At 52.1% G+C, this 10957-nt stretch overlaps 2 protein-coding genes across 5 annotated transcripts; one reads left to right on the top strand and one right to left on the bottom strand.

The window, feature by feature from the left end:
* The first annotated feature begins 5984 nt into the window (after window positions 1-5984).
* On the top strand, window positions 5985-6716 carry TMEM262 (transmembrane protein 262). 2 transcript variants are annotated; one of them, XM_004087837.3, is made up of 3 exons: window positions 5985-6230; window positions 6338-6405; window positions 6557-6716. In XM_004087837.3, exons 1-3 carry the CDS (start codon window positions 6057-6059, stop codon window positions 6657-6659), a joined length of 345 nt encoding a protein of 114 aa, XP_004087885.2. In that variant the 5' UTR covers window positions 5985-6056; the 3' UTR covers window positions 6660-6716. The 2 variants fall into 2 exon arrangements, with proteins under 2 accessions (XP_004087885.2, XP_012352181.2); XM_012496727.2 differs by having other exon boundaries at window positions 6338-6437.
* ZFPL1 (zinc finger protein like 1) lies at window positions 6688-10909 on the bottom strand. 3 transcript variants are annotated; one of them, XM_030811161.1, is made up of 8 exons: window positions 10814-10909; window positions 10279-10388; window positions 9853-9964; window positions 8480-8673; window positions 8295-8367; window positions 8013-8159; window positions 7655-7772; window positions 6688-7160 (listed from the first exon to the last, which is right to left on the bottom strand). In XM_030811161.1, exons 2-8 carry the CDS (start codon window positions 10378-10380, stop codon window positions 6974-6976), a joined length of 933 nt encoding a protein of 310 aa, XP_030667021.1. In that variant the 5' UTR covers window positions 10381-10388; window positions 10814-10909; the 3' UTR covers window positions 6688-6973. The 3 variants fall into 3 exon arrangements, with proteins under 3 accessions (XP_030667021.1, XP_030667020.1, XP_003274228.1); XM_030811160.1 differs by having other exon boundaries at window positions 10279-10401; window positions 10701-10897; XM_003274180.4 differs by having other exon boundaries at window positions 10701-10897.
* Between the last annotated feature and the right edge of the window lie 48 nt (window positions 10910-10957).

Below are 10957 nucleotides of genomic sequence, written 5' to 3'. Positions count from 1 at the left end.
ATGATGGCGCACGCCTGTGGTCCCAGCTACTTGGGAGGCTGAGGTGGGGGAATTGCTTGAGCTGTGATGGTGCCACACTGCACTTCAGCCTGGGCGACAGCAAGAAAAAAAAAAAAAAGGACTCTGGGATTCTCCCAGATCTAGCTTCTTTTTAGAAAGTTCCCAAGTAGTTCTGATACACACTCACATTTAATAACCCCTAAGGCCAGGCACAGTGGCTCACGCCAGTAATCCCAGCACTTTGGAAGGCGGAGGTGGGAGACTTGATTGAGCCCAGGAGGTCAATACCGGCCTGGACAACGTAGTGAGACCCGCCCCCTCTCTATTATTGGAAAAAAAAAAAAAAGGACAGACTCAGCAGAGCTTAAGTGACTGATGTAATGTGCTGAGTGAAGGGTTGGGTGGAAATGTGAAGGATAACTCTCAGAGTTCTCGTTTCCTTTTTTTTTTTTTTTAATTTTTTATTTTTGAGACGGGGTTTTGCTCTGTCATCCAGGCTGGAGTGCAGTGGTGCTATCTTTGGCTCACTCCAGCCTTGACCTCCCCTCCCACCTCAGCCTCTTGAGCTGCTCTCCCAGGGTTCTGACTTGAACAAAAGTGCAGCTGTGCACAAAGGTGAAGAGCTCATGAAGACAGGGAACGATCTGGAGTTCAGATTAGGACACAGAGGTGGAATGGAGGAAAAAGACAAAAAGACTTTCTTCATCAAAGTGGCCCTTGAAACATTACTTATGAAGGGCTGTTGGAGGAAGGTTGGAATGGAAAAACTCACTGGTTTACTTGTTCTTTGCCAGGGATCCTGTAGGCCAAACACAGCTCACCACCTGTTTTCATATGGTCTGTGAGCTAGAATGCTTTTCTTATTTGTAAATGGTTGGGAAAAAAAATAACATTTCATGACACCTGAAAATCATATGCAATGCTTATCCCATTTCCTGTAACTCTTATTGGAACACAGTGACACCCATTTTTTTTAACATATGATCTATGGCTGCTTTTGCTCTATAAGAGCAGAGTTGAGGCTAGGCACGGTGGCTCATGCCTGTAATCCCAGCACTTTGGGAGGCCAAAGCAGGCAGATCACCTGAGGTCAGGAGTTCGAGACCAGCCTGGCTAAGATGGTGAAACCCCATCTCTACTAAAAATACAAAAACTTAGCCGGGCGTGGTGGCGGGTGCCTGTAGTCCCAGCTACTTGGGAGGCTGAGGTGGGAGAATCGCTTGAACCCAGGAGGCAGAGGTTGCAGTGAGTCGAGATCACGCCATTGCACTCCAGCCTGGGTGACAAGAGCAAAACTCCATCTAAAAAAAAAACATAAAAAAGCCCCCAAACAACAACAAAAAAAAACACAGAGCAGAGTTGAGTAGCTACCACAGAGACTGCATGGTCCTCCAAACCTAAAATATTTACTATTTTACAGAAAAAGTTTGCTGACTTCTGAATCAATAGGATGTCTAGAAACCATTTAAAATACTTGATTTCAGCCTATGAAGCTATAATCTTAAGAAAATGAAAAAGGGTATAGATTGAGGTCTACTCCAAGAAGTCTATGAACATTTTTAAAAGTTGGAGAAGAGTGTTAAGAAAAATCATCCAGGCAGGGCGTGGTGGCTCATGCCTATCATCTCAGCAATTTGGGAGGCCGAGGTGGGCATATCACCTGAGGTTGGGAGTTTGAGACCAGTCTGACCAACATGGAGAAACCCAGTCTCTACTAAAAATACAAAATTAGGCTGGGTGCAGTGGCTCACGCCTGTAATCCCAGCACTTTGGGAAGCCAAGGTGGGCGGATCACCTGAGGTCAGGAGTTCAAGACCAGCCTGACCAACATGGAGAAACCCCATCTCTACTAAAAATACAAGATTAGCTGGGCTTGGTGGTGCGTGCCTGTAATCCCAGCTACTCAGGAGGCTGAGGCAGGAGAATCGCTTGAACCTGGGAGGCCGAGGTTGCGGTGAACTGAGATTGCACCACTGCACTCCAGTCTGGGCAACAAGAGCAAAACTCCGTCTCAAAAAAAAAAAAAAAAGGAAAAATTCAAAAATTGGAAGTCCAAGAGTGTAGTGGGTCCTTTCATTGTCACACTGGGGCATCGTTTCAGAAGCCCTCCCAAGGATTATTTACCCACAAGAATACACAGTTGTTTGATTTTGCTATTCACTAGTAAGGTAAATAGACTGAAATTACAAGGAGATATTGTCCAGGAGAGATGAAAAACATGTATATCCAGTAGAAAAACTAACCTCAAAGGGTACAATTTTTGTCATGTAGGACATCCATTGCATTTTGCATCTAACCTAGTAATCATATGCTAACATTCTTCTTTATTTTATTTTATTTGAGACTTGCTCTGTCACCCAGGCTGAAGTACAATGGCGCGATCTCAGCTCACTGCAACCTCTGCCTCCCAGGTTCAAGTGATTCTCCTGCCTCAGCCTCCCGAGTAGCTGAGATTACAGGTGCACACCACCATGCCCAGCTAGTTTTTTTGTATTTTTAGTAGAGACAGGGTTTCACTATGTTAGCCAGGCTGGTCTCAAACTCCTGACCTCAGGTGATCCGCCCACCTCGGCCTCCCAAAGTGCTAGGATTACAGGCATGAGCCACTGCGCCTGGCCTAACGTTCCTCTTTAAATGCTTGTCCTGTCCAGCTCCTCATGTGCATTACCACCTTACCAGGTGGGAATCCCCTCACTGATGAGTTAAAGATCTTTTTTTTTTTCTGAGACAAGGTCTCACTATGCCCCCAGGCTGGACTGCAATGATGCAAGCAGGGCTCGAATTCCTGGGCTCAAATGACCCTCCCACCTCAACCACCCAAGTAGGGGGTACTACAGGCATGGGCCACCACAACCAGCTAATTTCATTTTTTTTAATTTTTAGTAAAGAGGAGGTCTCCCTATGTTGCCCAGGCTGGTCTCAAACTCCTGAGCTCAAGTGATCCTCTCACTTCAGCCTCCCAAAGTGCTGAGATTACAGGCGTGAGCCACTGCACCCGGCCTAATAAATCTTAGTTATGTGTTGATTCTATATTTAGACGTAGGTTTTAACTTTTTGAAAAGTACACTTTGACAAAACATATGATTTTTAAAAATGCTTTAAACTTATGCATGTATATGTACATCTAGATGTATGAAGTTACCGTTACACAAAGAAGTGACCTAAAAGATGCCAAGTCACCAAACTGGGGAAGGGGGTACTTCAGTGGTGGGGATGCAGCAGGGAGCCTGTTACATTTTCCACTGTATGCTTGTGTATTGTGAAAATATTTTACAAGAACACATTCATATATACATACATACATATGTGTGTGTGTATATATATATATATATTTTTTTTTTTTTTTTCTTGAGATGGAGTTTTGCTCTTATTGCCCAGGCTGGAGTGCAATGGCGCAATCTCGGCTCACCACAACCTCCACCTCCTAGGTTCAAGCGATTCTCCTGCCTCAGCCTCCCGAGTAGCTGGGATTACAGGCATGCACCACCATACCCAGCTAATTTTTGTATTTTAGTAGAGACGGGGTTTCACCATGTTGGTCAGGCTGGTCTCAAACTCCCAACCTCGTGATCCGCCTGCCTCAGCCTGCCAAAGTGCTGGGATTACAGGTGTGAGCCACTGCGCCCAGCTTAATTTTGTATTTTTAGTAGAGACAGGGTTTCTCCATGTTGTTCAGACTGGTCTCAAACTCCTGTCCTCGGGTCATTTGCCCGCCTCAGCCTCCCAAAGTGCTGGGATTACAGGTGTGAGCCACCGCGCCCAGCCCATATTCATATATTACATGTATATAATTTTTTTAAATTAGGAGCTAGGGGTGGGCACAGTGGCTCACACCTCTAATCCCAGTACTTTAGGAGGCCAAAGAGAGTGGATCACCTGAGGTCAGGAGTTCAAGAGCAGCCTGGCCAACATAGTGAAATACCGTCTCTACTGAAAATACAAAAATTAGCTGGGTGTGGTGGCGGGAGCCTGTAATCCCGGCTACTTGGGAGACTGAGGCATGAGAATCACTTGAACTCGGGAGGCTGAGGTTGCAGTGAGCCAAGATCATGCCACTGCACTCCAGTCTGCGCGATAGAGTGAGACTCTTTCTCAAAAATAAAATAAAATTAGGAGCTAAGAACTTTAATGTATAAAAGTTCATTTGCATTCAAATGAGGACTGAGGTCCAAACAATTGTTTCAACAGTGGGACCACAGCTGGGCCTTGGGGCATCACCCCTTTCATGTGGGTAGGATGGGGCTCTGAAGCACTATTGTGCTTGTCTGGAGACTGGGCAGCAAGCACAGATGGTGGGTGCAGGCTCTAATCCCACTGCTGGGAGGCAGCCTGTGGGTCTTGGGCTGACCTGGGACCTAACTTTTGGGGCAAACAGTTGGGCAGGAGGCAGTGGGGTGGCTGAGTTTGAAAACAAGTCCTCTCCTCCTCTGTCCTCTTCTCCTGCTTCAGTCCCTGGGAGCTTTCATGTCACTCCACACCATTTCTGGCTGTTTTATTGGCATATTTTGTTGACGGCCCTGGAGTTCTCACCTTTTTTTTTTTCTTTTCTTTTTTTCTCTGTCACCCAGGTTGGAGTACAGTGGCATGACCATAGTTCACTGCAGCCTGGGACTCCTGGGATCCAGCAATCCTCCTATCTCAGCCTCCTGAGTAGCTGGGACTAAAGGCACACACCACCACACTCAGCAATTTTTCTTTTTTTTTTTTTAGAGATGGGGTCTTGCTGGCCAGGAGCAGTGGCTCACGCCTGTAATCCCAGCACTTTGGGAGGCCAAGGCAGGCGGATCACCTGAGGTTGGGAGTTCAAGACCAGCCTGACCAACATGGAGAAACCCTGTCTCTACTAAAAATACAAAATTAGCTGGGCACGGTGGCACATGCCTGTAATCCTACTTGGGAGGCTGAGGCAGGAGAATCGCTTGAATCCAGGCGGCGGAGGTTGCGGTGAGCAGAGATCACGCCATCGCACTCCAGCCTGGGCAACAAGAGGGAAACTCCATCTCAAAAAAAGAGAGAGATGGGGTCTTGCTGTCTCCCAAGCTGGTCTTGAACTCCTGGCCCAAGACAATCCTCCCACCTGGGCCTCTGAAAGTGCTGGGTTGCAGGTGTGAGCTACGGCACCCAGCCTAGTCCTCATCTCTCACATGCATGGAGGAAATTTCTTCCTCCTGGCTTGCATCTGACCCTGCTCACTCAGCACAGCCTCAGGTAGCATCGGATCTTCGTTTCAGTACTGACTCCCTCCCTCATTGGCTATAACAGCTTGAGGAAGACCATCCTCCCTCTGCCTCAGACTCAAGCGTCAAATAGGACTTATGCCACCAGCCGCAGCTGTCTCATGGGACTCTTGGACTGACGGAGGTGAAAATGCTCCAAGCACCTGAAGGTGGCGGAGCGGAAAGCTGACCAGCATCAGGTCCTGTAGGAACATCTGGGCAGAGAATGGAAAAGCCAGGTGCCCTCTGGGCCACACCTGGGAAGGGCACAGGGAAGGTCCCGGGACAGCTCTGAAGAATCTGTTGATCCTTCCCTTCTCGTAATTCCTCTCCACCAGAGGGTAGAGCAAATACTTGGAACCTGGGATCCACCCCAGGCCTCCCCTCACCTGAGAATGCCTTTCAGCTATGCAGCTGGGTCCTAATCTCTCATCTGCCTAAGACTTGCTGTAAATCTAGACCATGCCCCTCAACTTTTCTGAGCCCCAGTTCTTCATCTGTAGACTGTGTTCACACTGCCTCCGTTGTGGGAAAATTGAGATGTGCACAAAAGCGTCTAGAGTGAGTACGGGATAACCAGGGCTGCTGCCCCTTCGCCATTGCCATGGGCCCCAACTGATCTCACAATTCAAAGCACCCCTACCACCCGTGAGGCACTCCTGTGTTGGCTGGAATCAGCCTGTGTTCTAGAATCTTGTCCCCTCCACTGTCCTCCTGGTTCTAGAATCCCACTGCTATTCCATACCAGGCACTCTAGAACCAGAGACTCTGCTGCTTTTCCTGGGCAGGGCCTGCTTGCTCCACCTCTCAAGTCTGACTTGCATCTACGCTGTGGGCAAGATGCGGCTGCGAGACCGCATCGCCATGTTCTTCTTCCCAAAAGGCATGATGCTCACCACGGCTGCGCTGATGCTCTTCTTCTTACACCTGGGCATCTTCATCAGCGACGTGCACAACTTCTGCATCACCTGCCACTATGACCACATGAGCTTTCACTACACGGTCGTCCTGATGGTAGGCTCAGGGCAGGGACGCAAGGGCTGGCCGCGGGAGACCCGAGGGGCTGATGGAAACCCCACTGTTGTGCGAGGGGGCCACTCTCCCACTGGATGGGCCTACAGTTCTCCCAGGTGATCAGCATCTGCTGGGCCGCCATGGGGTCACTCTACGCTGAGATGGCAGAAAACAAGTACATCCGCTGCTCTGCCATGACCATCCTGAGTGAGTGGTGGGAGGGGGAGGGAGCAAGAGGGAGCAGGGAGCTTTGGAACCCTGATATGTGGCAAGGAGTAGCCAGGGAAGGGTACTGGGGCTCATGGGGGGCTCTCTCCCCCGCCCAGTGCTCAACGGAGCCATGTTCTTCAACCGCCTGTCCTTGGAGTTTCTGGCCATCGAGTACCGGGAGGAGCACCACTGAGGCCTGGGGAGTTGGAACAGGGCTGAGGAGGGGGGAGGAAAAGGCTGCCTCGGGTGTTTTAATAAAGTTGTTGTTTATTTCCACCTGCCAGCTCCTTCATGGGGCGAGGGGTCGGAGGCTGGAGACCCGGGAGGAAGGCAAGTCAAGACAAATGCTTGACCCACAGGGACTCCAGGCCTGGCCTGCAGCCACTCTGGTGGACTTGGCTTTGGGTCTGGGGTCTTAGTGTCTTAGGCTTGAGGGAGAGGGGCAGTGAAGAAGTGCCCTCAGCCTCCCCATTACCCCGCCTCTCCTCCACAGGACCCAAGTCCTAGGCTGGCCTAGCCACAAGCAAGGGGGCTCAGGAGGGGCCCACGCGGATGTGAGGGTTCATGAGTGGGTCCAGGTTGGGATCGCTGTCAGCTGCGGCCCGGCCTAGGCGAGACATGAGGGCAAGGAGGGCCAGGAAGCCCAGCAGTCCCAAGAGTAGCAGCAGCCCCGCCCGCTGGAGCAGGGTCAGCGGCCGCTTCCGAGACCCGGCCCGGCTCCTGGGGGGATGAGGGGAAAGTCAGGTCAGGCCCCAGTCCCTGGTGGCCCCCACGGCTGGAGAGAAGCCCTGGTCACCACCCATTCCTGAGCCTCCATCTCCTCGTCTGTGCCTCAGGGATGATCACTCCTGCACCTGCCACCATAGGGCGTTATTGTGCAGCTCAAACCAGCTGAGGCACACGACTGTATTCTGGAAACCACGGTGTGCCAGGCGTCAGGGAGAGTTACAAAGATTAGGGGGTGTCAGATCGGGAAGGGGCCTCAAAGAACCTAAGTCCTAGCCTCCTGTGTAGGAGGCACAGAGACAGCCCCAGAGAGAAGCAAAACACAGCTTCTGCTGCACAGCCAAGGCCTCTCCGCACAGCCCCAGCACCAGATATTGTTACTCCCCACAACAAGCCCCTTTTGTCATGAAACCGTCCCTCCCAGGGCCTCTGGCTCCCACTCCCTCTCCACCCCTTCCTGGCATTCCGCCCTCCCTGACCCTGTGTACCTTAGCAGCTGGGCCAGCCAACCCAAGGCAGGCCGACGTCGGTACTTGTCATCGTCACAGTCTCCATGGAGGCCTGGTGTCCGGTCATCATCCCGCGTATCATACACCTTCCTAGGGGCTACAGAGTGGAGCCACTAGCATCAATAGACTCAGGAAAACTGGCCGCTTTGGGGAGGGCTGCGGGATCACCTGCTCTCCTCACTCTGACAGAACATCTCAGAATTGTGAGGAGGTAGTGGCTGTGCCTAGATTAAGGAAAGGTTCCTCCAGGTGGGTCTCTGGATCCTCAAGCTCCCCCTACACAAACCACTCCACCCTCTTTCTATCCTTCTGCGGCCTGGGTAACTCCCAGGCTCACCGTGAGTCAAGGGCTCAGGATTGCCCATGTGGATCACTGTGTGCTGCTCGGGCCGGCCTGGGGAGGCCGGGGGCCGGGGGGCCTGGCTGTAGAAGGCTGGGGCAGCAGAGGCGCTGTCTACCTCCTCTGGTCCAGGGGTACTGCTGGCTGTGGGCGGAAAGACAGCCATCAGCAGAAGCAGTGGGTAGAGCTCAGGGGTAGAGCATGTGACTGCAGACCAAGGGAGCTGTCAGCAGAGCAGGGAGGCTAAAGCCCAAATAGTCGGTGGAAGCCACCACTTACCATTAAAGCTAGACCAGTCAGAGAAGTCAGACGTGTTGAGGGGCTCGGGCTCTGGGCTCACCACCTCATCGATCTGGAGGAAGGAATCTGGGTCACCAGGCTGCCTAGTACTGTCCCCACCCACCCATCTGGCTCAGGTGGGGCCCAGGGCAGATGGATGGTCAGACAGACAGAGGGACTCTCACCAGAGGGAGGCCCAGTCCTGCCCGGGCCCAGTTGACTGTGGCCAGCTTCTCTCTCAGTGCAGAGGCCACGGGGCCAGCCAGGTTAGTTGGGGGGAAGATGGGACCATTGCAGCTGGGGCACTGGTAGCCGGCAGGTGCCGTGTTTCGGGGTAGCTGGGCAGCACGTTCATTGAGGCAGGCCCAGTGAAAGAGATCTTAGGGCCCATGAGACAGGGGAGAAGAGACATGAGGAAGAAGACACTTAGGGCTCCTAGCCTAACAATAGCCCCCAGACCATTGCAGGACATATGGACACATATGTGTGTGCCAGAGCCTTCTCCTCCCCGTCCTGTTCCCTAAAATGTCAGTCTTCTTGGCTACCACCATCTAAGTCCAGGCAGGTGCTACCAAGCTGTCCAGCTCACAGGGGTAACTTTGGGTAGGAAGAAAACGCCACCTCCCCTTTCAGTGAGTCCTCTCTGGGCCTGCACTCATCATACTCTTTGGGCTAATGGCTAATAATGAACAGTTTCAGAAAAGGTTCCTCGATATACACACAGGCACACATATGCATGTACACATCCCTGGGCACAAATGTACATGTGCTTATAAGCACATAATCAAACACAAGTGGCATTCCCTATATCTACACTATGGGCACAGAAGCCCTCACACATACACATCTATACACTCACAGGTTTGCTAACAGGCACCCTCAACCATGCATTCTCTTGCACTCCCACAACACACCTGTGTTCATATGTTCACGTACATACATTTACCCATTCATTCACCCCAAGCACTAATCAACACACTAACACTCATTTAAACACACAATGTACATTAAGTGCCTGCAAGTACACACATGCACTCACAAGGAGAAACACATAGGGAGCTGCCTCTTGCATGAGCTCCTTCAAAAACTGGAGCTAAGGCTCTTACCCCAGATTCAGGTCAAAGTCATGACACATATGTCTGCTGACTTCTTTTAGCTAACTTTAATGTGGGAAACTCACTTCCTCTCTGTTTAGCCTTGGAATCAGTGGTGGATCCTGAATATCTGAAAGCGACATGCCGGTCTGGCTAGCTAATAGTTACAGCCACCAGCATACCTGTAAGCTTGACTGGTTCTCGCTCAAACCTCCAGATTGTCAGGGCTTAATTTTTAGGAAAGAGGAACTAGCAGCTTTAATTTTTAGGAAAGACAGTGAGGCCTAGAAAGGAAGAATAACTTGCCCGAACTTACACAGCAGGTAAGGAACTTTAACAGGACTAGAATCTGGGCTCTGAGACTCGGGGGACTCACTGTCCTGCTGCTTGAGGAGGGCCTGGAAACCAGTCAACAAGCTGGCCCCTGAGGCTGGCCTGATCCCCCCGAGGTGCCAAGGCCTCACCATAGCAGACAAGGCGGGTCGTCTCTCGGCTGGCCAGGGGTATGTTGCACAGGCGGCAATTGGGGTTGTAGTCGCTATCTTGGAGCCATTGCAGGTAGGACTGGACGATGCACTGGAGTGGGAGAGAGATGTCACAACTGGTGCTGGGGCTGCTCGGCCTATCACCCCAAGGTCCGACTGTCTCTTTTTCTCTAGTCACAGAGGAGACTCATCCTTTCGTTTGTTCAACCAATAAATATTTATTGAGCACATACTGTGCGCCAGACTCTCTCTTGGGGGCGGGGGATATATCAGTGAACAAAACAAATCAAGTCCTTGCCCTTGTGGGGCTTACATTCTAGCGCGGAGCCCCTCATGGATTTGGAGGAAGCCAATACCGCCTTGCCCACCCAGTGCCCTGCTCAGTCGCTCCCCTGAAGGCCCCACCTTGGCGTGATTGGCTACCAGGCAGTGCTCGCAGACGTTGACCCGATGTTCGAAGCAGAACAGGTTGGTCACCTTTCTCTTGGGGCACTTACAAAGCCCCATGATCGATCCTGGGAAAGGAGCCTGAGTTGGTAGGAAGTCAGGTTCTGGTGGCCACCACTACGCTCTCACCAGCCCAGTTTCCCCTCTTAACTCCCTCAGACACCTCTCATACTCGCCCCGATCCCAGATTCCTGCCCACTGTCCCTCCTTATGCGGAGAAACACCCCCTGCATAAATCCCGCCTCCGGCGACCCCTCAATCCTTCTGGATCCCGCCCCCGGCCAGGCCCCTCCATCAGAGGCTCCCCGATACCACCGGCCCCGCCCCCAAGACCTCTCCTGAGCCCCACCCCCTCCAAGCCCCGCCCCTTCTCTACAGACCCCAGTCTCTGTGTTTACTGATCGGCCGCTGCACCGGTTCCGAAGAGCGGTAGCGATGGTTAGAGGCGCGGAAGGGCAGGGACCACGCTCCCCAGGTCTCCTGCTCCACTCACTTCAGCCCCGGCCGCCCCGATTATCCCTCCGCTGCCACGTCTCTTCCGGGTGCGGCGCGCGCTGATGACGCCATCTCGCCCCTGGGCCACGCCTTCGCTGCCGCCAGACGGGAAGACGGGTGGAAAAGACTTGGGGGTCCGAGC

Source organism: Nomascus leucogenys, chromosome 4 (genome assembly GCF_006542625.1).
Source record: "Nomascus leucogenys isolate Asia chromosome 4, Asia_NLE_v1, whole genome shotgun sequence".
NCBI classification, from domain to species: domain Eukaryota; kingdom Metazoa; phylum Chordata; class Mammalia; order Primates; family Hylobatidae; genus Nomascus; species Nomascus leucogenys.
Note: the sequence above shows the minus strand (reverse complement) of the source record. Positions and strands in the feature narration are given on the sequence as shown.

Bases quoted from the DNA above. Each gene is read 5' to 3' on its own strand.
- TMEM262 (XM_012496727.2), top strand. From the start codon at position 6,057: ATGCGGCTGCGAGACCGCATCGCCATGTTCTTCTTCCCAAAAGGCATG. The intron at 6,231-6,337 runs GTAGGCTCAGGG...ATGGGCCTACAG, and splicing joins ACTACACGGTCGTCCTGATG to TTCTCCCAGGTGATCAGCAT. The intron at 6,438-6,556 runs GTGAGTGGTGGG...TCCCCCGCCCAG, and splicing joins CTCTGCCATGACCATCCTGA to TGCTCAACGGAGCCATGTTC.
- ZFPL1 (XM_030811161.1), bottom strand. From the start codon at position 10,380: ATGGGGCTTTGTAAGTGCCCCAAGAGAAAGGTGACCAACCTGTTCTGC. The intron at 8,674-9,852 runs GTGAGGCCTTGG...ATGGGCCCTAAG, and splicing joins GACCCGCCTTGTCTGCTATG to ATCTCTTTCACTGGGCCTGC. The intron at 8,160-8,294 runs GTAAGTGGTGGC...TTCCGCCCACAG, and splicing joins TGACTGGTCTAGCTTTAATG to CCAGCAGTACCCCTGGACCA.